This window comes from Hippopotamus amphibius, chromosome 9 (assembly GCF_030028045.1).
Source record: "Hippopotamus amphibius kiboko isolate mHipAmp2 chromosome 9, mHipAmp2.hap2, whole genome shotgun sequence".
In the NCBI taxonomy this organism is placed as follows: Eukaryota; Metazoa; Chordata; class Mammalia; order Artiodactyla; family Hippopotamidae; genus Hippopotamus; species Hippopotamus amphibius.
In genome coordinates, this window is record NC_080194.1 from 133,982,370 (window position 1) to 134,009,553 (window position 27,184).

Below are 27,184 nucleotides of genomic sequence, written 5' to 3' on the forward strand. Positions count from 1 at the left end.
TCCGGGAGTCCACAAAGCCACCTCGCAGCTGTGCCCACGAGTCCCGGTCCTGCTGGGGTGTTTCAGCCTTGTCTCCCCAGGTATCCCGGGTACGTGTGAAAACAGCCAGCCAGCGGTGCGGGGGAGCCAAGCTCGCCTGGGGAGCCAGGCCCCTGGTGGCAAGTGTCCGTTAGCAACAAGGAACGGGTGCCTCTGTGCTAAAGGCTGCGGCTCGGCAGGCTGCAAGTCAGATTATCCCTTGCCGTCATATGACAATATAAGCTCCAGGTTCAGGGAATTGTTCCACGAGTAGAACAAGAGGGAGGAGCGTGCAGCTCAATATCATCTCCAAATCCCAGCAGCTGGTAATACGTGCTGGTTGCCTGGTCTGAAAAAAAATGGCTCAGTGCTACAGACTACGATCTTTCACTTGCCCCGGCCAAAGCAGCCCTCTGCCGAGGCAGAACACTCATGACGACTGCAAGGAATCTTAACACTGAACCAAAATGCCCAAGGCACAGTCTAGAGGACAGGACGCTGGACCCCAGGAAGAGGAGTCCACTGGGGACAAGAGGCATCTGCTCTCATGCTATTTCAGCTGTTGGTGCAGGAGGGGGAAGAGGACAGAGTCCCAGGGGCAGACAGACCTCGCCTCCTCTCACAGAGTCCTGGCCCACTGCCTGGCGTGAAGGCTGGGACACAGACAGACCCCTCAGCACGAGTGTGGAGTCTCAGGGCATCCGGCAAAACTCTCCAGATGAAAGGGAGCCGGGAGGAAGTCAGTCCTACCTGCCGTTAGGTTAAAAGTCCTTCCCTTCTGTGAAGCCTGTACTGGAGAAAACCAATTCAGCACGGACCCTACCACGGGGATCTGCCGCAATACCCCCTGCAAAACATAAGCGTTGCTCGAGGCCACTGTGCGGAGGCCGGCGCCCAGCCCGAGGTCAGCAGGGGAGCCCGCCCTGCAGCCTCACCTCTTCCAGGAGCCGCTCCTCATTTGCCTTCTGCAGTTGAACCTGAGCTTCCTGAATTCCTTTCCGAACCACTTCTGTCATGTTTTCCAGAAGCTGTGTTAAGACCAAGAAAGGCATGATTTGTCTAAGCTTCTTGCTGGGGGCCTAGAACTATGAACATAGCGCTGGGGACATTTTTCAAAAGCATGTTAGTAAATGGCACTTTAAAATGCCAGTGTCAAAATAAAACAGAAAATCAAACAGAAGAGGTCAAAATGCTGAAGCAGGCCTAGGCAGACATACCTTGGTGACCAGCCTCATTTGCCAGGGAAAGAAATAACTGTCCCTAGGATCTGAATGTCTTATCAACAGAAAATAGACACACGCTCAACATTCACAGAAACGGAGGCAGAAGTGAAACAGGCGGGTTTGGAAGAAACTTCAAGAAGTCCACCCAAGAGTGAATACAGTTGGCTCCTAGGTTTCACTTCAAACCCCTTCTCTTCCACACCCCTACTCCTAAAAGTGAATCACATGACACAGGTTTCTGTCTCCGCTCACACTAATCTTGCTTTGGTTCCTTTTCTCTCCTTTTGAGTGATTTCTAGTGACTTGCATATCTGGTGTGGAGAGCGTCCTGTAAGCCTGACAGCCTGGTCCTCGATGCCAAGCGGCCAAGGGAAGCAGGTCTATTACTGGCGGAAAGTTCTGTTAGCAGAAGCATCACCCCCCCTCCAGCCTCAGACCCAGCTCTAATCAGGAACTCTTCCGGCCTTGTTCGGGGAGGTGAAAGCATCTTCCTGAACGCACAGCCTCCCCTGACCTCTGTCCACAGCATTTGCCACCTCACTTGCTTACATGCGTCTCTTCCCCATGTGGGCTTGTGAGTTCCCTGCAGGCAGGGGCTGCATCCCATCGCTGGCATCCCTGATGCCTGCACAATGCCTGGCTCACAGGAAGCCTTTAAAAACTTGGGGAAAGAATGAACAGACACAGCCAAGGACAGCTTCTTCCTCTGTGATTTAAGCTACTTGCCCAGGGAAAACCCAGAAAAGGAATGAGACACTGATTAGTCTTACGGACCCTGGAGTTTTCCTCGATTTCTCGGGCTGTGACTGTGATGGTCTCCACTAGCTCGGAAACATCTATGTCGTCACTCGCCATGCCAATGTAAATACAGCTCTTCATGCTTTTATACTCAGGGCCTGTGGGCAGAAACAACAGACTGACTTGGTTCCCAAGTCCTCTGTCACGAGTCAGATACGGGCTGCTCCTTGTACAGCAGCGTGACCAGGCACGGAGGAGCCTTCCCAAGGGAGTGAGGATGGGGATCTAACGAGACGGGACCCAGAGAGGCTGCAGAAGGGGCGGGGAGCTTGCTCACCCTAGGAAGAACTAAACTAGCTAAGGCAGCCCATTTCCCTTTAACCAGTTAGAAGACGGCTTCCAAAGTTCACAGTTGATTTACAGAAGGAGTAATTACCCATTTTAAATGTAAGGTCAGATTCCAGTTCATTTAACTTTTTCAGGAGTCCAGCATGGATTTTTTCCCCTTCTGGATCCAATTTCAAACTGCCCTTATCATCACTGGCGTGTTCATACCTGTAAACAGCATCACATAACAATGCTTCAGTCATCTGCAAGATCAAGTGTCTCTTCCGACACAGGATGACAGGGGGAGTAGAAGCTCCTGGAAGTTACCAAGGGCATGGAATGAGACGAAGGGCAAAGGAGCCGCTCGGAGGGTCTCAAGATCAAAACCTTTCAGAATGTCCCAAGGGAAGCCCAAGTCTCCAGGTGCATGAAATTCAGGAGGGGTGAGGTCGGGAAGTCCCATTGCTTGGGAGAGGAACAGGAGGCTTCCCCATCCATAGAGGGGACGAAGGGGCCACAGGAACCAGAGGGTCGAGGACTTGTGCCTGCTGGGAAGTGGGTTCTCCTTAGTGAGCTGTAGTTCTCTGTACGTGCATCAGTGCTGCACCATATGTAGTTCTCCTAATAACTTGCAAGTTGGCACAGAAAGAACACACGGCGGCTCCTACTCCCCTGAGTGTGTGCTGGGCCATCTGCCCTCTGTGCTCTTGTAAATGCCCAGCACATCTAGGTGGACTTCCATCTTAGATTTCTACGCTGGTTCACAAAATGACCCACGCATGGTCTTTACACCATACCTGACAACGCCTATTCCAGGCCAGTTGGGGTCGTCAACGTATAAGAGGCCTGCCGTGCCCATCACCTCCTGCTTGAACTCCTCTCGCAGCTGCAGTGTACAGGTCAGGACCGGCAGCTTGCTCTGGATGCAGGCTACGAGCTGGTCCACATCCTCGCCCTGAGTTCCTAACACTGAACACGTGCACAGAATGTTAGGCAGACGCTTAAGGAATGGCTGAAAATGAGGGGGTGGTGCTCCCACTTCCGCTGTCAGGAAGTCAGCAGCTCTAGGTACAGCCAATTAGCTGGAGCTGAGGAGTTTAAAAAAAAAAGCCACTAAACCCAGATATGGAAGAATCAGGTGTTAAAAATTCATAAAGCTGGCTGCTCCGGGTATAGACACATTTTTTTCTTATACAGAAGATAGAATTAGCCCCTCTGATTTAATACACAATAAAATCCTACCATAGAAATCAGACTCTACTCACAGAAAGACTCTGCTTAAGTCAAGTTAAAACATCATATTACAGGTTAGAAACAAAGAGGCAACCACACAGTTCTCACTCCACGTTGATATCATGGAGAGAAAGAGGGGGGCTGTAGGAGGCGGGGGTGGGGAGGAAGGGCAGGGTGATGATGGCAACAGCACCAAGTACTTTGAAGGTCAGAGCCTGAGAGGTCTCAGGGTTCAGGGATCCAAGAGTCTTGGCAACAACACTACACCCTCACTTCCACTGATTCAAAGGCTTATGTGATCTAAGCCTCGACACAGGTGGCCTGGAGTGTCCGGAGCTAGCTTTTCCAGGTTCAGAGGCTAAGCCTCTGGGGCTGGGCCCCCTGCATAGCAGGAGCAGAGACTCCTAGAAGGTCTGGAGACTACTGGCCATCTTCACGGTGGCCTCTCTGTGCAGGACAGTTGCCTGCACTTCGCCACTTTGATGTCTTTGAGAAAAATATCTTTCAAAAAATATTGAAAACACCTCACAAAAAACCATCAAACATTTTCTGAAAATGTTTAAATCGTCTCAGAGAAAAGCACAATCAGATTTTAAGGCATCTCTTTTCAGCTTATTTTTAAGTGCCTACTATAAAATATGCCAGCCACTACCCAACACATTTCATGGTCACAATCTCACAGTAATCGTCACGTCACCACTATGAGGTGGTGGGGACAGGTCTGGAGATAAGACACTTGCTCCAGGTCCCACGGGTGTGAAATGGCCGAGGGGGGACAAGAACCCCCAGGACTTTGTCATAAAAGTCCAGGTGCTTCCAGCTCTACTGCCCTCTAAAATGTCCACAACCGTGGTCCTTGGCCTGCACTGGCCTACTTGATGCCCAGGCTCTGCTCCAAGTACACACAGTCACCAGCATCTCTGCAACTGGGGCCGGGCGCTGGGAGTTTTCAGAGCTCCACAGGGATTCTAAGGTCAGTCTGGACTGAGAACCACTGAACAGAAAACAAAGGGTCACAGGACATCAAAACCCAGGAATTCAAACGCCTTCAGAGGTCTCTCTTTCTGAGAAGTTATGCCAGAAGGTTAATCTACCTAAACTCACCCAAAAGAAAAGGAAAAGCCTCTCCAGAGAGAGCACAGACTATCACAAGGAAAAGCTAAGCAGCCCCACAGCCTGCACTTTGACAGACACGCCCCTGGTGCACCCAGGACGACACCGAGGCCGAGCCATGGAGACTGGTTACCTGCCGCCGTCATCAGGGGGCTGAACCGCATGCACGTGCCCTCGGCATCCAGATCCATGACCGTGAGGCCGCTCGCAGGCACCAGCTGCTTCAGCTGCTCTCCCAGCTGCAGGGAAAGGGGCAGAATGAACACACTCCTGCAAGGAGGGAATCCAGGGTCTCCGGACCTGCCCTCGGTCACGCAGCCCAGACCCAGGAAGCTCCTGGAGGCTACTTTCATCTCGGATTTTCTTTACTTACGGCGCCTTCTTTTTAAAAACTGTAAATTTTACATTTTTTTTCTTACTAAAAAATCTATGTTCATTATAGAAAAATCTAGTCAATACAGGTAAACTAAAAAAAGAAAAAAAACTGACTCATAATACACCACTGAGAAACACCCACTGTTAGTATAACCAACCCCACCCTCCAGATCCTCTGTGCGTGTGTGTATCTTCTGTTGTTGTTATAAGACATGACATTCCACATGCTGTGTAATAACCTGCATTCTTTCACACAACTTACAATGGCCATTTCCCCTGTGCCATAAACATGCAGCGAAGTGGTTCACACTGGCTGTTCTGCACACCACTGAGTGGATGCACCGTAAACTATTTGCCAAAACCCCTAGGCGGGGCATGTGCAACTTTTGTTTTGTTGGTTTTGTTGTCATTGTTGCGGGACCTTGGTTCCCAGACCAGAGATCAAACCCGTGCCCCCAGCACTGGACGCAGAGTCCTAGCCACTGGAGGCAGGTCCAGTGTCTTGCTAGGAGTGGGACTGCTCTGGTGAACACACCTTTACACTGTTTACAATATTCTTTATACCCAAATCCAGGAGGTACGATTTCAGTGTCAAAAGGCAGCTAAAGCGTAATGCCCTTGACCCATGGCACCAGACGGCCACAGGCATGCAGGGGTCTGGCCCACATGCTTCTGGTGTCACCAGAGCTCCAGGGGGGTGCACCACAGGCCACGTTTTGCATGTTGCTGTTCAGCCTTGCACAGCCGCAGGGAAACGTCCCATGAGGAACCTACAGAAACAGTGCTAACAGGACCTGTCGGAAGCCGTGCCCGGCACAGCACCTGGCACAAGCAGGTGGGGCTGTGGTCTGCTTAAGAAGCCCAGGACGAAGCCCTGCACCTTCACAGGAGGCTCCCCCTGCGGGTTTCTGCTTTCCCAGACAGGACCATGTGTTCTCCCACCATCCAGGACACAGAAGACAGGGCATGCGGCAGCCATTCTTACCCAGTGGTTCAGGGCATCGCACGAGTGCCTCTCCCGGCCAGCTGCTGACGGGGCCACGCTGGATGCCGGCACAGCATTAAGTCCTGGATCTGACACGGAACACGGAGAGGGGGTTTGCCTCCCAGAAACACAGCTAATGACAACTCACCCCTCCAACTCTGCTTCACGTAGCGCCCAACGTTCATGTGAGAGAAACGTCTCCAATTTTGCAGAAACCAAACGTACGTCTCACAGTGAATGAACGCGACGTGGCACGTGCACACGCCGGAGTGCACAGCCGCAGAGGTGAGAACAGCCTGTCACGTGCTCCACGTGATGCGCCCCGAAGACTTTATGCTAAACGAAATAAGCCAGTCACAGAAAGACAAGCACTGTGTGATTCCCTAACACGAGGTAAAGTCGTCCAACTCACAGAGACAGAGAGCAGAATGGGGGGTGCCGGGGGCAGGGGGCATAGGAGTTAGTGTTTAATGGGTATGAAGTTTCAGTTTTGCAAGATGAAAAAATTCTGGAGAGCTGTTGTGCAGCGATGTGAGTATATTTAACACTACTGAACTGTACACTTTAAAATGGTTATGATGGTAAACTTATGGGTTTTTTTTAACCACAAATTTTTTTCTAAATGTGTCTCAGAGGGTTTAAAGCTTTCACATTCTTTTTCCCTCATTAAAAACACAACATGAATACATTCACATTAATAGAATTCTTAAATTCATTTTAAAAGTTTTTCTTTCAAGGAATTTCGAGGGGAAATCAAAGCATAAAATTATGTTACCAACCAGTCTACAGGCACTGAGGACCGTGCGGGGAAATCAGGGACCCAGCAGCACGCCAGCCTCACAACACGACTGGCCTCCTTTTGTTAAACGGCCGAGGTGCCTGCTTGTGCCAGGCGCTGTGCTGGGCATGGGGTATGATACGAGGCAGACAAGGTTTTTGTCAGGTTGGTGCTTACGTTCTATTGAAGAAATAGCATAAGGAAACGAAATGAAATCACCATATATTCTTGTTAGGGCCCTGAAAGAAGGCAAGGGCTCCGATATAATGTGAAGGAGTCACCTTGGATAGGACGGTGCCCGTGAGGAGGTGGACACTGTGGAGACCTGAATGGTGAGAAGGAGCCAGAAGAGTGAGAGGGACAGCAGGGCAGAGGTCCTGCTCTAGGACAGAGTGGAGTGTTCCAGAGACTCAGAGAAGACCAGTCTGATGGAAGAACAGTGAGCAAGAAGAGGAAGTCGGAGGGGACGGCAAGGGCTAGGCCCCGCGGGCTCTGTGAGGCCTGTCCAGAGCCTGGACCTCATCCACGTGCAACGGGAGGATACGCGGGCTTCTGGGCAGGGAAGTGACAGGATGTGGAGAACAGACTGGAATGGAGTGTGTGGAATGTATGGAAGTGAGAGGTCAGGTGAGAGGGGACCCTGGCTGTCAGGTGAAAAATAACAGAGCCCTGGACTAGGTAGGGGGCACTTGGGACATTCTTTAAAGACAGAGATTCCTGGATCCAGCTCACTGAATCAAAATACTTAGGAAGTAAGGCCCCCAACTCTATTTTCTTTCTTTTCTTTTTAAATAAACTTATTTATTTATTGGCTGTGTTGGGTCTTCGTTGCTATGCCCAGGCTTTCCCTAGCTGCAGTGAGCAGGGGCTACTCTTCGTTGCGGTGTGCGAGCTTCTTATTGCAGTGGCTTCTCTTGTTGCAGAGCACAGACTCTAGGTGCGTGGGCTCAATAGTCGTGGCTCACAGGCTCCAGAGCACAGGCTCAGTAGTTGTGGCCAACGGGCTTAGTTGCTCCATGGCGTGTGGGATCTTCCCGGACCAGGGATCAAACACGTGTCCCCTGCATTGGCAGGTGGATTCTTAACCACTGTGCCACCAGGGAAGTCCCCCCAACTCTATTTTCAAGAGACTCTCTCTCATTCATTCCAGCACTAGTCCAGGGACTGGTGTTTGGAAACTACTGATTTAATCATAGGAAAGTGGCAGGAAAATGCTAAGGCAAATAGGTCTGGAGTTCTTGTGAACATTGTTAAATTCTTTTTGAAATGATGACACTATTTTAGCAATCAAAATATTTTGGACTCTAGTTAACCAGAAGTGGTTTAAAATTCAAAGCCCTTAAACACAGACAGAAAAATAATCCTCTTTTTAAAATCACCTACCTGAATGGCCAAAAGGCACATGAAAAGCTGCTCAACATCACTAATTATTAGAGAAATGCAAATCAAAACGACAATGAGGTATCACCTCACACCAGTTAGAATGGGCATCATCAGAAAATCTACAAACAGTAAATGCTAGAGAGGGTGTAGAGAAAAGGGAACGCTCTTGCACTGTTGGCGGGACTGTAAATTGATACAGCCACTAAGGAGAACAGTATGGAGGTTCCTTGCAAAACTAAAAATAGAACTACCATATGACTAGAGACTGTCATATAGAGTGAAGTGAGTCAGAAAGAGAAAAACAAATATCGTATATTAACACATATATGTGGACTACAGAAAAATGGTACAAATCAACCGGTTTGCAAGGCAGAAATAGAGACACAGATGTAGAGAACAAACATATGGACACCAAGTGGGGAAAACAGGGAGGGTTGAGGGGGAATGAATTGGGAGATTGGGATACCAAATAGTACACTCTAAATATATGCAGTTTATTGTCTGTTAACTGTATCTCAATAAAAGTTCTTAAAAAAAAAAATCACCTACCTGAGCCTGGTAATTCCTGGAAAAATCTGAACACTACCACTGGAGAACTGAGCTCATCTTCCACCTAAAAAATGGAATCTGATTATTACCAAGTAACTAAATTCCAAACACCTACAAAATCAAACAGTGAGCTTGAAAAATAGGCTACAGATGCTGCACGTAACACATAAAGGGAATTCCCTAGTGGTCCAGTGGTTAGAACTCGGTGCTTCCACTGCCTGGGCCTGGGTTCAATCCCTGGCTGGGGAACTAATATCCCGCAAGCTGCATGGAGGGGAAAAAAAAAACAACCACCACAAAAACCACATAAAAAAGTTCAAAGGTTAATTTCAGTTGCTAGAGAAACAAGAATCAAGGGTTTAGTAAAATTCTTAGAAATAATCATAAGCCAGTTCCAAGAATACGTGCCTGAATTATAATATCTGACACTGACCGGTACGTTGAAAATGAAAAGCATGAGGAAATTTTAATAACCATGGATAAACATGGGTCTTACATCAAAGATCAAAAAAGGCAAGGAAATAGTGGCACTAGAATCAGTGCTGAGAGACCACGCTTTTAAGAATTCAGAAATAACGCCACCTCAGGCAGGACTGACGGGAGCTTTTTCTACGCATACCCTACTCGTCTTGTAGAACTCTGAGCAGGGCACAAGGCCTGCTGGCAACGTGCACACCCACAGTTTAGAACTGGGGCTATGTTCTTCTAAATCACTGAATCGGACAGGCACCAGACAACTATCTTCATTAACAGATTCCACAGCACATGAAGATGGCCACCGCATTAAGACTGCACAGGTCTAGGCTCATGTCCTCCATCGAACAGATGTACAGGCAGCCAACAGCTTCCCCTCGGGGTCAGGACATACAGGGAGCAGCAATGCCCTTGACAGACTGTGGTGTTGGACGTCGGGGGAGGGGGCAGAAGGGAGAGAAGATCTCTAAGCATTTAACAATCCTAGTACCACAATTCTCGTCTCACTCATAGGGCCACAACAGCACATGCTAACTGGAGAGACAGGAAGTGGCTGGCCCAAGGTCTTTTCTACTAAGCTTCTCAAAGGAACAGTGGGTGTGACTCAGATCAAGCAAGAGGTGCATTCGAATCTGCGAAGTATTTACAGAGCCAATTCCTGTGCTTTCTTGTCTGCTGTCTCCTTTAATTGTCTCATAAACAAATAAATCTACTAACACCTTCAAAGTTAGAGGGGTCTAATGTTCATACAGAATGGAGTAAGCCCAATAAGGAAATAGGAACAAAGTGACAAAATTCTGCACCTACTCCACTATTCTCAGTTAGGATAAGGCAGAATGACTTGAGTGCCAAGACTTCTATAGTCTTCTGTTTCTTATTTCTTTGAGCTCCGCGGTCTCAAATGTCAGTCTGTGTGAGAAATACTGTACAGGGTTATATACATAGAATTCTGGTTCTGGCAACACGGTAGACCAAGCTAATACTTAAGCCATCAATTCTAAATACCTGAAATGCTTGATTAAATGTAACCAATAACCAAAAGAAGTTCAAACCATTGCTAGGCTCACAAAAAAGGTGAATCCAAAAAGAAGAGAAAACAGAAAGAATATTGTAAGCTGAGCTGCAGGGGCTGGAGGGAGAGGAGCATGGATGGGGCCCGGAACTTCACTTTAATGTCTAAGGTCTTGGGTTCTCAGCCCATGTTGGGGACAGTGCTGAGTTTACTTAAAGCCAAGACCCTTGAAAAACACTCTTATGAAGAGAGAGAAAAACTCCACCCACTCATCAGTAAGAAAGCTTAACTCTGCCTGAGGCTATGTAGAGAGAGAAAAAAATTCTCTCATGAGAAATCAAAATCTCAGGTGTGCTCTGCACTCTGTAGTGCAGGACTCCTAAAGCTGTGAAACCCACATAAATAAATGGACCTAGGCCAGTCACACAAGAAAAAAACATCTAGCTCATAACAGAAAAATTACAACAGATACAGGAAACGAGTCAGCAGACACAACCTAGAGGACCATCTGTGGCCCCAAGAACTGAGACACTGAAACAACCATCAGAACAGACGGTCATCACTGTGCTTAAACAGAGAAACGAATGACCAGAAATCATCTTTTTTTTTTAAAAGATGCTTATGAAACAGAGAATAACTTTAAAAAGAACTAAAGAGAATATCCTAAAATGAAAAAGAGGTCACTGAAAGTAAAAACACAGTGAATGGGTTAAACAGCAGATTAGGATGCAGCTGAAGAGCAAATGCTGAACTCAAAGAAGGACCTGAAGGGCTGCTCTAGAAGGCAGCAAAGAAGTGGAGGTGTCCAAGAGACTGATGGAAGGTGGAACGACAGGGTTCAACATGCAGCTCCCTGGTGTTCCAGAAGGTACAACTAGAGAAAGAGGTCTTACCTGAGAAAATGAATTTTACAGGATTGGGAAAAAAAAAAAAAAAAAAAAGAATCCTCAGGTTAAATAAGCACAAGTCCCAAACAGGATTTAGAAAACAAAAAACAAAACAGTCCTCACTTAGATACATCATGGTGAAAGTGGCAGGACACTAATGACCAAGAAAATCTTAAAAGCCAGCAGAGACATAAACACGAAACCATGTTAACTGCCCCCCAGAGGCATTCTGGAATTTTCCGGTGTAAGGATGACATATGAGTTTCCCCTCACACGCTGACTTTAGAATCTACTTACTCCATGTGCCAGAGGAGAGTCCAGTAAAACAACAGCCTCATCAAAACGCAGGTGCAGAGGAGACTGACCTGTGCACTGATAAGGCGGGTCACAAGTGCCACCTGGCCCTGGAATGGGCCTTGGTGCTGGAGGTGGTGAGCTGGGGCAGTGAGTTTGTGCTTCTGGGATGGGCGAGGCTCCTGAAGGGCTGTCTGGATGGGAAGGAAGACGGCCATGGGTGCTTGGAGAAGGGAGTGGCTGTGCAGCAGAGAAGCTACTCTGAGAAAACCTGGGATCAAGTCCTGGCTTTGCCACATACTAGTTTTCCAGGACTCTGGACACACAGCTCACCTGAGCCACAGAAATGGAAATTACTCCACTCTACCCCAGAGACTTACTGTGAGGATTCACCTATGAAAGCAAGAGACAAATACTGTGGCAGAGAGCACTTCTATTTCATGGTGCCTGACAGTCTTCATTTCCCTTTCCCATGCATTGTCTCATGTGCCCCTCATGACAAGCCCCGGAGGCAGGATGGCCTCATTCTCCTGTAACTGACCTGAGATAGATGGTCCACTGGCTAAGGACACAGGCTTTGCGTGTGCATCCCAGCTGTACCACTGCCTCGCTGGGCAGCCTGGGCACTCATTTAACCTGTCTGTGCCTTAGTTTCCTCACCAGTAAGAAGAGAATAACCACTGCATCCAACTCTCAGATTCTATGTATTTATTCACACTTGCACGCCTACTGTGTGCCAAGTACCACACTTGGCACAGGACATAAAACCATGAAGAAAGAGACAAAGGTCCTTGCCTTCACAAGGCTTCTTCAGGGAAAACCAGACAACGAACAAATACAGACCATGATTTCAGGTAGTACTAAGCGCAGTGAAGGAAAAACCCCCGAGCACAGAGGGTGATGGATGATGGTAGAAGTTATCCTAGGTAGGGTGGGGCTACGGAAAGGCCTCTCTGAAGAGGTGATATTTGAACTAAGATCTGAAGGATAAGAAATCAGTAATGATATGAATTAGGGGGAACAGTGTTTCTCGGTACAGGGAACAGCATGTACAAAGGAGACTTGTGAGGGTTAGATGAAATAGGTATGTTAAGAGACTTAGTACCATGGGTGCTACACAGCAAGCATTTCACAAACAGCAGCTGTGGTGATGGTGATGATGATGATGGTTGCGGACAGGCCACAATGCCTCACGGTGTTTGCCAGTTCCTGTACCCCCTTACTGAGTAAAGTAGCCACTGGAAGGAGGGAGCAGGGTTATGCCTGGGCCATATGTGGCCTTACAAAGATGTCCCAGCTACTGGAGATTAATTAGTACCATCAGCTCCTCCCTGCTTGGAGGAGAAAGAGGAAGGGGAGGACATGACGAGGAGCCTGAGAGGGCTCAGCAAGGGCGGGACAGGAAGGACACAGGCCCGCCCGGGATGCCTTCACCTCACCAGCGCGCTCATTCTAGTCCATAATTTAGGTCTCTGTTTGCAATCAAAGGCATCCAACCAACACACCTTCACCGCCAGCTGAGCTCACAGGCTTGGGAGGCTAACAGAATGAGTCAGTGTCTCAGGGCCCCCGGGGTACTGCTGAAATTGGAACCCAAGTCTCCTGACTTACATTCATCCCCCTGCTTCTCCGGTGGGACCACTGTCCTCTCCCAAGCTAGGACCTGAGTCACCTCAGGTCAACTGAGTAGCTCCAGGCTCCTACTCGGAAGGCAATGCACAGCAGCCCCCATTCGGACACTTAACCCGAACCGCGCACTAAAGTGGAAATAAACTGCACTCACTTGAACCCCAAATAAACTCAAACGCTAGTTTTAAACTTAACTGTATCCTGCAGAATTGTCAAAGAAACACCAGTGACCTTGTTTAAATCAGAATCTGACCTACATATTTTCTGAAATCCTGAAATACAATGAAGCAAAACATGAGAACATTCAAACCTGAACTGATACGGATACTTTATCGGCCCCCCTAAATCCTCATCTCTTTGTCTAGTTGCCGGCCTCAGGGCAGTCTCTGACAGATGCTGGTATCTTTCAGGAAGACACCAGGCAAGAGGAGCCGGGCCGCCCGCTTTTCTCTGCCTTATTCCCCTTTGTGCAAATGCCAACTCTGGGGTCAGAGGATTTCAGAAACAGTAGCCCAAAGCACTCTGAGAGACAAAATGATTTTTCATTTCAGGAAGATGGGTGTGCTAAAAATCCTTGCACAGGTGAAATCAATGGTGTTTATTACATCTTTGTGCAATTCTAAATTTTAACAGAATACAAACTGCAAATGGATTATATGAAAAGCATTGTAAGGGTTTGAACAGTACATGGGGCAAATTTCTAGGCTTTCTGCTAACTGTAGAATTAGGTCATCAGTACAGGCATGACTCTCCCCCAAAGAATGTGGTTTTACTGGAGCTGCCACAATTCCACGGACATGCATCAAGCTGGAGAAAATCATTCTAAGTCACTGAAGTTAAAAGTTATTTACTTAGAAAGACAGATCAAATTATATACTATACCAAGATTTTGATGTGGTTCACTTTCTTCAAACTTTCTTGAAATCGTTGACTCTGCAAAATGACAAAAAAAAAACACAAACAGTTTATGTAATCTCATAGTAAGAAGCTGTTTTCATGAGGGTCTTTGCGGGTCTCAAACAAGGATCTCAGGCAGATAAAGCCATCTGTGACTTGATGATTTCTAAGTCTGGCTGCCAATTTTTGCATTTCAACATCTGCAAATAATCCCCAATATTTCAGTTACAAGTTACATTTAGTGGTTCCAGAAAAGCTTTTTCTAATGAGCCTTATGTGAATTTGTCATATTAGCAATACAAGTCATTCACTCATTCAAAAACTACTGCGGACAAGGCAACAAAAGCAAAATTAAACAGGCAGACTACGTCAGACTAAAAAGCTTCTGCACAGCAAAGGAAATCATCAACAAAATGAAGAGGCAACCTATGGAATGGGAGAACATATTTGCAAATCATTTACTTGATAGGGAGTTAATATCTAAAATATATAAAGAACTCATACAACTCAATAGCAAAAAACCAAACAGTCCAATTAAAAAATAGGCAAAAGATCTGAACAGACATTTTTCCAGACATACAGATGGACAACGGGCACATGTAAAGATGCTCAACGTTGCTAAACATCAGGGAAATGCAAATCAAAACCACAGTCACCTCACACCTGTCAGAATGGCTATCACCAAAAAGACAAGAAACGACAAGTGTTCACAAGAATGTGGAGAAAAAGGAACCCTTGTGAACTCTTGGCTGGAATGTAAATTGGTGCAGCTACTGTGGAAAACATATGGAGCGTCCGCAAAAAATTAAAAACAGAACCACCGCAATTCCACGCAGGCTATCTGAACTGAAGAACACGAAAACACTAACTTGAAAAGATATGTTCACTGCAGCATTATGTACAATAGCCAAGATACAGAAACAACCTAAACGTCCATCAAAGGATGAATGGATAAAGAAGATGTGATACACACACACACACACACGCAATGGAAAATAATCAGCCATAAAAATGAATGAAATCTTGTCATTTGCAACAACATGGGTGGAGTAAGGCCATTATGCTAAGTGAAATAATTCAGACAAGGATCTCACATGTGAAATCTAAAATAAAACAAAGCTCATAGCTACAGAGAAGACCGGTGGTTGCTAGAGGTGGGGGTTGGGGTGGGTGGGTGAAGGGGAGCAAAAGGTACGAACGTGCAGTTATTAAAAATAAGGCATGGGGGATATAATCAAGAATACTCTCTCGGGCTTCCTAGGTGGCGCAGTGGTTAAGAATCCGCCTGCCAATGCAGAGGACACGGGTTCGATCCCTGCTCCAGGAAGATCCCACATGCCAGGGAGCAACTAAGCCCATGTGCCAAAAAAAAAAAAAAAGAATACTCTCTCTTTTTTTTTTTTTTGGCCTCCCCACGCGGCATGCAGGGTCTAAGTTCCCCCGCCGGGGATCAAACCTGGGCCCCCCTGCAGTGGAAGCATGGAGTCCTAACCAGTGGACCGGAAGGGTAACTATGTGTGGTGATGGATTGTGGTGATCATTTCACAGTGTACACAAACATCAAATAATGATGATGTACCCCTGAAACAAACATCATGTTATATATCAATTATACCTCCAAAAAGAGAAAAAAAAAAGGGGGGGGGGGACTTCCCTGGTGATGCAGTGGATAAAACTCCACACTCCCAACATAGGGGCCTGGGTTTGATCACTGGTCAGGGAACTAGAGCCCTCATGCATGCAGCAACTAAGAGTTCACATGCCACAATGAAGGAGCCGGCGAGCTGCAATGAAGGAGCCTGCCTGCTGCAACTAGGACCCAGCACAATCAAATAAAAATAAAGAATTAATTAAAAAACAAATTACTGAGTGTAAATGTGTACAAGGCACAGGACTGACACTGGGAGGAAGAGCAAAGGTAAATGAGAGTGCACAGCACCGCGAAGAGCTGGTCAGGAGCATGGGGTCTGGAATAACCACATCTCGGTTCAGAACCTGGCTTTGCCCCTCAGCACCTGTGGGACTGTGGATAAATTACTTATCTGCCGCTTACTAGCCATGACCTTGGACAAGTTTTCCAGCCTCTCCATGCTTCCGTTCCCTCAACTGTAGAGTGGGATGACAGCATCTATCTTACACGAGTTGCTACATGTTAAGTGTCCAGAACTGGCGTGCGTTACCTAAGTGCTAATGACTGTCATCATCGTTATGCTAACCTTGCAACCCCAGTTCCCTCATCACTGACACGGGGACAAAGTAATAGACACTGCATGGCATGGGGGGTCATTAATTCACAGATGTTTATGTGAGTGTTGGGCACAGGAAAACCCCTCATGAAAACTAATTCTTAATATGTTATCAGAGACTTCCCTGGCGGCACAGTAGTTAAGAATCCACCTGCCACTGCAGGGGAAACGGGTTCGAGCCCTGGGCCCGGAAGTTCCCACATGCCGCGAAGCAACTAAGGCCACATGCCACAACTACTGAGCCTGAGCTCTAGAGCCCACGAGCCACAACTAATGAGCCCATGCTCTACAACCACTGAAGCCCGTGTACCTAGAGCCTGTGTTGTGCAACAAGAGAAGCCACCACAATGAGAAGCCCGCGCACAACAACGAAGAATAGCCCCTGCTCGCCACAACTAGAAAAAGCCGATGCACAGCAATGCAGACCCGATGCAGCCAATAAATAAAAATAAATAAATAAATTTATTTAAAAATATATATAATACGAGGATATGTGTATAAAAATAGATGATTGAACTTGGTGTACCCCCCCAAAAAATATATATATATATTATCAGTGGACCTTACATTGTGGGGGAGCTGTAGGGACCAAATGAGAGCTTGCATCCCCCGTGCCACACAGTGCTTGGCACTGAGTAAATGCTCAGGAACTGCTTCCCATGAAGACGAAGAAGGAAAGGAGGAGGACACATCTTTACTGTCAGGCAACATGTGATCTGGCATGGACTACAAGGCAGGACTGGACACAGGAGACCACACCTGCTAAACCCCCATGCGGTTTGCATGTGTGCGTTTAGCAGCGGTGCCAGCAGCAGAGTCAAGTCCCCAGGAGGGTTTGAGATCCGCTACAGCATCTGCTGGCAGGAAGATGCCAGAGCTGCGTGACCTCAAGGGTTTGGTGGCTAATGTCATCGTTATTTTCCTGCACTCTGTAAGCCAGAGGGAATTGAAAAACTCTCCCTGGAGTGCCCAAACCTTCCCCAAACTGACTAAGTTACCACGGCAATGAAGACTTCTCCCTCTGCAGAACCAAACCTCAAGATGTGAGCCAACAGCCCAGTGAGAAAATGTTTTCAAAAATATGGTGCTTCTGCTCTTTACAATAGCCAGGACATGGAAGCAACCTAAATGCCCATCAACAAATGAATGGATACAGAAGATGCGGCATATATATACAATGGAATATTACTCAGCTATAAAAAGGGATGAGATGGAGCTATATGTAATGAGGTGGATAGAACTACAATCTGTCATACAGAGTGAAGTAAGTCAGAAAGAGAAGGACAAATGTTGTATGCTAACTCACATATACGGAATCTAAAAATGGTACTGATGAACTCAGTGACAAGAACAAGGACGCAGATACAGAGAATGGACTGGAGAACTCGAGGTATGGGAGGGGGCGGGGGGTGAAGGGGAAACTGAGAAGAAGCGAGAGAGTAGCACAGACATATATATACTACCAACTGTAAAATAGTCAGTGGGAAGTTGTTGTATAACAAAGGGAGTCCAACTCGAGGATGGAAGATGCCTTAGAGGACTGGGGCAGGGAGGGTGGGGGGGACTCGGGGGGGGGGGCGTCAAGGAAGGGAGGGAATATGGGGATATGTGTATAAAAACAGTTGATTGAACCTGGTGTACCCCCCCAAAAAAAAAAATAAAAAAAAAAATAAAAAAATGGTGCTTCTGTAAACATAATGAACATAAATCTTAATATTACTTAATGTAAAAATGAAACTACTTCATTTAGGAGGTTTCTATTTCATTACAAACTAATGTTAAAATGAACTATCCTAATATTATAAACCAAAGGACTCCTGCTACAGTAATACGAAAATACTGATTTTTCTTAAATATAAAAATGACACAAAGAAGTGCCAATTCCAGGAATATAGTTAAAGTAAAGATTTATTTTTAGAACTATCTGCATACCTTACTATATGATTAGGCACTGCTATACGAGCTTTACATGTATAAACTAAGTCATCATAACACTCTTCCCCTACTTTACAGGTGAGAAACTGGAAGTACAGAAAGTGACACCCCATTGACAGACGAATGGATAAAGAAGATGTGGTACACATACACAACAGAATATTATCCACAACAAGGAACAAAACTGGGTCATTTGTAGAGACGTGGATGGACCCAGAGACTATCATACAAAGTGAAGTGAGTCAGAGAAAAACAAGTATCGTATGTTAATACATATATGTGGAATCTAGAAAAATGGTACAGATCAACCGGTTTGCAAGGCAGAAATAGAGACACAGATGTAGAGAACAAACGTATGGACACCAAGTGGGGAAAGAGAGGGTGGGATGAATTGGGAGATTGGGATTGACATATATACACTAAAACGTATAAAAGATAACTAATGAGAACCTGCTGTGTAGCACAAGGAATTCTACTTCACTGCAGAGTAGAAACTAACACAACACTGTGAAACAAATATACCCCAATTTTAAAAAATAAATAAAATTTTTTAAAAAAAGAAATGTGATATCATGCTTTAGACTTAGGTGGAACTCAACTCTCAAACTGCATAAATACGGCATTTTTTCTGGTTTCTAAACTACAACATAATTACATATTTTTCACAATTAGAACACCTCAAACAGAGAACTAGAACTTTCCTTAGAGCCTTGCAATTTGGGACCCCAAGCCAGCGGTGTTAAAAATATCCATGCCAGCCTTACTCCCTGCAACCATCATACTCCTTTACCCTCAAGAGTCGGTCAGTCAAGTGGAACACTCATCCCGGCTTCTGCATCCTTCTCCACTCCTTGGCTGTCAGCTTGTGACTTCTCTTCTCCCCTATGCTGACACCGGCATTCATTTTAATCTGATTCCATTTGGACACAAATTCCTGGACAGCCCCAGCAGTCTCTCCCAGAACTTTGAACAAGAAACCTATATATGCAGGGCAGTTAGTCTGCTGACTTATGAGAAGGGAATTCCAGACAAGGAGCTGGGGGGAGGGTAAACCAATGAAGCATTTTTCTGTCTCTGTTTTTGCCATGGGGTATCTGTGACTCACCTGAACGTCAGGTTTCTACTCACCAGCTGACAGGCGTGCTTAATCCTCTCCACAATCCCATCAAGTCCCAAGTACTGCAGAGACAACCACAGTGGCAGGGCACGCAGCTTGTCTGCTGGATTATTTGATGTAAGACTGGCAACTAAAGTCTAAAATAGCCAATATGAGTTTATTAATCAAAGCCAATGAACTCACATAGCAGAACTAACTAGTTACCACTTTAGCAGAACTAACTAGTTACCACTTACTACGCACTTAGTTTGCGTCAGATGAGTCCCTCCCAGAGCTGGAGCTCTCAGCCACTCAAGAGGCAGCCCTTTCCAAGGCTGTTCTGAGCATCCTCAAATACCTGGCCATTATCACCTGAGCAAGGCATTAACTGTTTAAGAAGAATCACTGGAAGCTCATTTTGCATGTGCCTATCACTAACGATCCACTAACAAGAACCACCACTATGCTTTTAGAAACTATATCATGTTACAATGTGGATCAAAAGCCTTAAAATACTCTTACTTATTAATTCCACTTCTGGGAACCCAGTCTAAGGACTAATTCAGAACACAGACTGATGCTCATTATTTTAGTAACAAAAGTTTGAAAACAGTCTAAAAGTTCACACGTGGAGAATGATTAAATACTTGTGGTATTTAAGTGATGGGATATTATACAGTGATAAAAGGTTTTTCATACACACGGGGAAATATGGGGAGACTAAATAGAAAAATATATAGGGCGTAGTTTCACTTATGTTAAAAAACAATTTTTTGAAAAAAAAAGTCATAGAGGTAGCATTAAGGAAAATGTTCACTTTTTCCTTTTTCTGTATGTTGTCCCCAGACCCAATGATTATTAGCCACTGCCCACTCCCTCCCAGGAGAGTAAGTTTACCAAGGCAGGATCGTCGTGCTTATAAAGGGTCACGGCAGGAACTGCTGGCAAACCCAGCCACGGGCCTGGAGTCAATGTCATGCTGTCACATTTGGTTGCAGCCTACCACAGAGAGAACAACTTCTTGTTAGACTATCAGGACACACGGAACTCAAAACCTTCCTCCATTCACAAAAACCGTGAAAAGCCATCAGGGATTAGGTGATTTTAAACTCCTTCTTGAAAACACAGTATTTAGTAAATCAACAACATACCAGCACTGATGAGGAGACATAACCTAGAGCCAATGTTGCCAGGTTCACACTGGAAGAAAAAAGAGACCTAATTATTTACTGCTGCTTATTCACTAAGTATGTACTTTAAAAAAAAAGGCTGTGCTGTTCCCCAATGACACTTACATATGTCTTTCAGCTGTGTTGGTAGCTTTTATAAGAACAACATGAAGTGTGGTATGTATACAAATTTCAGGAAAACGTGGAAAACGCATTTTAATCAAACTGTATTTCAGGAGATGTCGTCTACTTATTTAGCATAATGGACGTCTTATTCTGTATTATATCTCTAGTAGGTATTATTTCCCAGTCATCATTCTTTCCCAGAGGGATAGTATTAAGACCCAACACACCGTGTATGTGTATGAAGTGGAAATGGACTGCCAGGGCTGCCCCGTATCCTCCCCTCTCTTCTCTTCACAGCACTCCAACGGCCTTCTGGGAAGTCACTCCAGTCTCCTCTAGGAAACCACAGCCCCGCAAATCACCTACGCTATCAGAGTACTACACTTCTCTGGCCACGGTAACTGGCTCAGTATGAGACCTGGGCTGGGACTTGTGACCCGCCAGACACACGCCTGGAAAGGCAGCTGGAGTTGGCGCAGCTACTCTGCACCAGACGGGAAAGGCTATTGACAGACGGAGCCACCACAGAGGAATTCAGCCAAGGCACCTGGCTGACGTGGTGCTTAAGGCCACTCCTAATACTGGTCTTCTCAGCTACAGGAGCCAATAAAGCCTCTTCTTACTTCAGCCAATTTGGTAATTTTGTTATCTGTAACCCAAAGAGCCTTGAGTGCTGTGACAACAAAGAGCTCTTCCCGGGCACTCGGCAGGCCCATCATGGAGCCAAAGACCCTCCACTCACCCCTCCACGTGGAGCCACATGCTGTACTGCTCACAGAGCTCTTTCAAACGCCCAATCTTATCTGTGTGCCCCACTGCTGCAGTTCCTAGGATAAAACACACAAGAAAGGATACTAAAAGGAACAAATATTTTCTGAGCCTTTACAGTCTGATAACAGCTTCTATATACGTTATCTCCCTAGGAGAGAAGTAACACTGTAGCTCTGTTTTATTGAGATTTTCTTTGTGGACTGGCTTAAAATTGATTGATTAGTCAAGTTGTGAAGAGGGGGTATTCTTCACTATATGTATCTATAAAATCAAGCTTGTTAACTGTGTTATTCAAATCCTCTATATACTTATTTTCTACTTATTTGATGTGTTGTTTCATGAGAAATAGATTCAAGTCTCCCACTAAGATTGTGGGTTTATCAATTTATACTTGTATTCTATCAACTTTTCCTTTACTATTTCAAAGTTATATTCATAAGCTTTCATGCCTGTAACATCTCTGAGCAGATGCCGTGAATTATCACTAACATGAAGTCTACTTTATCTCACAGTAACCTGGCTACAGTGTTTTTGTTCTGTTAGAATTTGCCCAAGATATCCCTTTTCCATGCTTACTTTGTCACTTTCTGGGTTATTTTTATTTAGGTGTGCTCTCTATAAAAAATACATAGATAATTTTTTTTTTAATCCTATTTGAGAGGTTCTTTGTGGTTTTTTTGTGAGTTTTCTTTTTTGCTTTTTGTCGCACTGTGTGGCTTGCGGGATCTCAGTTCCCTGATTGGGGACTGAACCTGGGCCACCACAGTGAAAGCGCTGAATCCTAACCACCAGACCACCAAGGAACTCCCGAGAGGTCCTGTTTTAACACAGAAAGCATTCTGAAGGCAGTTTAAACCTATTACACACCATTCCTCAGGTGATCTATTTACACGGCAGGCTTTGCTGAGCAGACCCTCCTCACGGAACATTTAGTAACGTGTGGAGTCACGCATTCTCCCAACTGTCCTAAATTTCCATTTAGCAGAACCCACCTAATGAGATTTCAAACCCTCACCAACGGCTTCAACAAACACAACTAATACAAGTGCTTCTTTTCCAGGGGTCATGCCAGGAAAAAGGCTGAAAACACCGCTCCTCCTCCTGCCCAAATCTGTCTCAAATTAAAAAGAAAAAATCTAGAAAGACACATTTAGTTTCGTTGAGACAAGATCAGGGGCCAATGCCTGGGTTGTGTCACATGAGCCATCAAAACGTAAAGCCTAGTGCTGTGTCTAATGACGGGACCACACTCAGAGTCTCTTCATTTCTGGCAACGTCTGCTGCCTAACCACTGGGATGTGGGCTCTGGTGATGGCAACACAGTCGCACGGGTAATTCAGTCACGTGCAAACTGCGGCCTCTCCCATCTTTTAAGTGACTGATAGGAGACTGGTTGTGTTTCTTTTTAAACATACAATACACTAAGTCAGGCAGGAAGTGGTAGTTTTTCTGCTGGCAACAAGGTGGGTAAGTGTTTTTTCTGTTTATTATTATTATCAATAATCAGCTTTACTGACTGAAGTATAATTTACATAAAATAGAATCCACTCATTAAGGTCCAATGCATTTTGACAGTGTAACCACCATCACCCCCAAAGTTCCCTCATCCCCACCGAAGTTTCACTTTTCTCCACTCCTCACTTGCCCCAGACAGTTGTGATGTTTTCTGTCACTTTAGTTTTGTCTTTTTCAGAATTTCATACAAATGGATCGATCACATACTATGTAATTTCTTTCAGGTTTGGATTCTGACACTTAGCATGTTTCTGAAACTCATCCATGTTAATATGTGTGACCAGTAGTATTTCCATTTATTGCTTAGTATCCCATGGTATGTTTATATTACAATTTGGTTATCCATTCATCAAGGCAAGGGCATCTGGGTTGTTTTCAGTCAGGAATATTGCACCCCTAACTGAAGGGACGGTTTATTACTCTGCATCTTTGCCAGTGTTTGGCACTGTATTTTTTTATGTTCTCCATCCTAATGGATATATAGTAGTAGCTCATTGTAGTTTTAATTTGCATTTCTCTAAGCATCTTTTCAAGCGCTTATACATTCATATATTTTCCTTGGTGACCTGTCTACTCAAATCTCTTGTTCACTTTAAAAACTGTACTGTTTATCTCCATAATATTGAATTGTAAAACTTTCTTATATATTTTGGATACAGTCCTTTGCCAGAAAAATGTTTTGCAAATATTTTCTCCCAGTCTGTTACCTGCCTTTCCATTTTCTTAACAGTGTCTTTGGATAGCAAAAGCTCTCCCCGCTCCTTAACTGAAGTATAGTTGATTTACGATGTTGTGTTAGTTTCAGGTATACACCAAAGTTATTCTTTTTCAGATTCTTTTCTATTATACGTTATTACAAGATATTGAACATAATTCCCTGGAGAGCAAAAGCTTTTAATTTTTGATAAAGTCCAATTTATGGTTCTGCCTCTTGTGTCCTAAGAAATCTTTGTCCTGAGCCAAGGTCACAAAGATTGTCTACATTTTCTTCTAGAAGTTTTATTGCTTTGTCTCTTACGCTTAGACCTGTGAACTATTTATAATTAACATCTGCATATAGAGTGAGATAAGAGTTGAGATTCAATTTTTTCCCATATGGATATACAATTGGTCCAAGACCACTGGTGGAAAAGACTATCCATTCCCTCTTAAATTAGCCTGGCATCTTTGTAAAAATAAAAAAAACTGACTATATTTCTATGAGCGAGTCTATTTCTGAACTCTATGCTATTCGGTTAATCTCACACTCTTATTTGTAGCTGTACAGTAAGTCTAAAAGTCAGATAGGGTAAGTTTTCCAACGTTGTTCTTTTTCACAATTATTTTGGCTCTTCTTAGATCCTCTTATGTCCATATAAATTTTAGAATCAGCTTTTCAATTTCTATAAGAAACTGGAAGTCTGCTGAGATTCTGATAGGGATTGAGTTGAATCTATACATTAATTTGGGAGAGATCTGACAATATTGAATCTTTCAACCCATGCACATGGCATATCGTTCTATTTATTTGGGTCTTCTTGAATTTCTCTCGGCAACATTTTGTAGTTTTCAGTGTACATATCTTACATTATTTTGTTAAATTAATCCATAAAGTTTTTTTTTTTATGCTATTATGAATGGCATTTAAAACTCAATTCCAGAGACTTCCTAGGTGGCGCAGTGGGTAAGAATCCACCTGCCAATGCAGGGGACACAGGTTCGATCCCTGCCCCAGGAAGATCCCACATGTCACAGAGCAAGTAAGCCCGTGTGCCACAACTACTGAGCCTGCACTCTAGAGCCCGTGAGCCACAACTATTGAGCCCATGTGCCGCAACTACTGAAGCCCATGCGCCTAGAGCCTGTGCTCTGCAACAAGAGAAGCCACTGCAATGAGAAGCCCATGCATCACAATGAAGAGTAGCCCCCACTTGCCGCAACTAGAGAAAGCCCATGTGCAGCAACGAAGACCCAACACAGCCAATAAAATAAATAAATAAATTTATTTAAAAAAAAGCAAAACAAAACTCAATTCCAATTGTTCATTGCAACTTTGGTACATCTGCTTATTAGTTCCAATGGCTATTCTTTCTGGTTTCCTTAAGACTTTCAACCTATACCATCACGCCGCCTGCAAATAAAGACAGTTCATTCTTCCTTTCCAATCTATATGTCATTTAATTATTTTCCTAGCCTCACTCCACTGTCTAGAGCTTCGAGTACAACGCTGAATACAATCTGGTGAGCACAGCAGAAAGTGGTAGTTGATCTGCTGTCTCAAAGGTAGACATTTAAGTGAAACGTTTAAAACTTCCATTTAGAAAGGAAGCACACGAAGGAGTAGAGAAGCACTTACAACCTCAATGAAAAAGTATACACACACGGACTTCCTAGGTGGCGCAGTGGTAAAGAATCCGCCTGCCAATGCAGGGGACACGGGTTCGAGCCCTGCCCTGGGAAGATTCCACATGCCACGGAGCAACTAAGCCCGTGCACCACAACTATTGAGCCTGTGCTCTAGAGCCCGTGAGCCACAACTACTGAGCCCATGTGCTGCAACTATTGAAGCCCACGTGCCTTAGGGCCCGTGCTCCACAAGAGAAGCCACTACAATGAGGAGCCTGCGCATCACAATGAAGAGCAGCCCCCTCTCTCAGCAACTAGAGAAAGCCCGTGTGCAGCAACGAAGACCCAATGCAGCCAATAAATAAATAAAATAAATTAAAAAAAAAAAAAGTATACACACACAAACAAGAACTCTCCAAACAAGCCAACAATTAAGGGAATCTAATGGCCAAAACTTTAGTTTATAATTCTCACCAAGTACTGATAGCGACTCCCTTAAACATGTGGCACATAAACATTCTGAAGACTTGATCTCTTTCAGGCTAAGTATACCTAGCCTCTTCTTTGTACGTCCAGGATGGAAGATTCAGGTTTATGATACCTACCAGCATTTGCAACAAGCAACAGGGGCAGTTTTCCTTGTTCTATGTCATCTTTAATCAGTTTCTCCAGGAAGGCAACGTCCTGGCATTGAAAGACAAAGCACAAAAACATGAGACGACCAGCATAAAAGCTATACAATGAAAAATTATAACTTCTAAAAGAAGCAGATGACTCTCAACATTTATCAGATCAATTCTTTTCTTGACAATTTTCCAATCATAGATGTGAAAACAAAATTGTTTTCCTTGAAGACTAACTAGAAAAATCAGTTAAATGAGATTAAAGTTAGAAACTGCATACACAGAACCAACATTTCTCTAGTTTTAAACATTTACACACACACACAAAAAGTTCTCAACCCCCGCTCAAAAAAGAGCCAAAAACGTATCTGATATTATTCATTGATGTATCTGAACCAGAAAATCTAACTACCTTGAAAAAGAAATGCAGAACCCTAAAACCTACCCCTTTTCCTTTTGACTTCAGTATGGAAAGGCTTATCACTTGCATGTCTAAAAATAAGCAGAATCCAATTCCAAGGATTACAATAAAGAGCTTCACCTTGAAAATCTGCCCATTCATAAATCCAGGCAACAGTGATAACCATTTGAAAGAATGAGCTTTAGAAGGAATTTCTGAGGCTTAACTGGACTCCATGTTTCTACTTAAAACAGGTTATGCAGTGATTACAAGAGTCCTTAAGAGCCAGGTACTCCTCACTTTCCTGGACATTCAAACCTGGCAGCATGTACTATGCAATGGGAAGGTCTAAGCAATCCATGAATAAGCTAATAATCACCTGCAGGCCCACACACAGAACTGCAGTTGAAAGGAAGGTACAGTTTCAAAATACAATGCTTTATTCTTTTATAAACCAACAGAAGAACTCACCATCTGATGCTGGGATCCAAACATAGTGTTACAGGGCACACGACACAAGCAGGGGAAGGGCAGGCCAAGCTGCAAGAAGAAACGTGCAGTTTTACAAGAAAGATCTCTGTCACCATTCCCTTATGTCCCCAAAAGACTGTGGCTCTAAGTCACAACTATTCTTTTTAAACGTTCTCTCTCCTTAGGAACGCTTAACATTATAAATATATGCTAAAGTGTATCTAGAAAAAAACTAAAGTGCATCTAGAGAGTCAAGCCAAAAAAGAAAAAAAAGGGTGATTTTCCAGGAGCTGTCTTTTAAGAGGATGCAGACAATGTAAAATTTTCTAAGTAAGTAACTACCAATTCGTTCTCTAAATGAGTAACTATCTTTTTGTATTCTAGAATACACCACAAAACCTTTTCCAAATAGAGAAACAAACCGAGCCCTGTGCATCTGGGGCATAATTTAGGATCCTTCCTCCAAGGATTAGTGGTAAATAACACTGGCTAAAGGCATGCAAAGAACAATATGGGTCCACCCGTTCCTAAAAAGCAAGAAATATGGACTCGTAGATGTACATATCTTGAGAGGAATAAAGTCAGTGTTATG

The 27,184-nt window shown here is 44.6% G+C and overlaps 1 protein-coding gene across 2 annotated transcripts in view; it reads right to left on the reverse strand.

Annotated features, from left to right (window-relative positions):
- PDXDC1 (pyridoxal dependent decarboxylase domain containing 1) overlaps window positions 1-27,184 on the reverse strand; it is a 51,827-nt gene that overhangs the window by 1,978 nt on the left and 22,665 nt on the right. The window contains exons 7-22 of one of the 2 annotated variants that reach the window (XM_057747788.1): window positions 26,593-26,661; window positions 25,704-25,782; window positions 21,230-21,314; window positions 20,344-20,392; window positions 20,090-20,191; window positions 19,225-19,350; window positions 13,901-13,951; window positions 11,461-11,583; window positions 8,723-8,786; window positions 6,013-6,101; window positions 4,786-4,891; window positions 3,104-3,275; window positions 2,416-2,534; window positions 2,016-2,137; window positions 954-1,046; window positions 769-865 (exon numbers count right to left, since the gene is read on the reverse strand). In XM_057747788.1, coding sequence (XP_057603771.1) covers window positions 769-865; window positions 954-1,046; window positions 2,016-2,137; window positions 2,416-2,534; window positions 3,104-3,275; window positions 4,786-4,891; window positions 6,013-6,101; window positions 8,723-8,786; window positions 11,461-11,583; window positions 13,901-13,951; window positions 19,225-19,350; window positions 20,090-20,191; window positions 20,344-20,392; window positions 21,230-21,314; window positions 25,704-25,782; window positions 26,593-26,661 — 1,546 coding nt within the window. The remainder of the gene's footprint in view (window positions 1-768; window positions 866-953; window positions 1,047-2,015; window positions 2,138-2,415; window positions 2,535-3,103; window positions 3,276-4,785; window positions 4,892-6,012; window positions 6,102-8,722; window positions 8,787-11,460; window positions 11,584-13,900; window positions 13,952-19,224; window positions 19,351-20,089; window positions 20,192-20,343; window positions 20,393-21,229; window positions 21,315-25,703; window positions 25,783-26,592; window positions 26,662-27,184) is intronic. The other variant, XM_057747789.1, reaches the window with a different exon arrangement.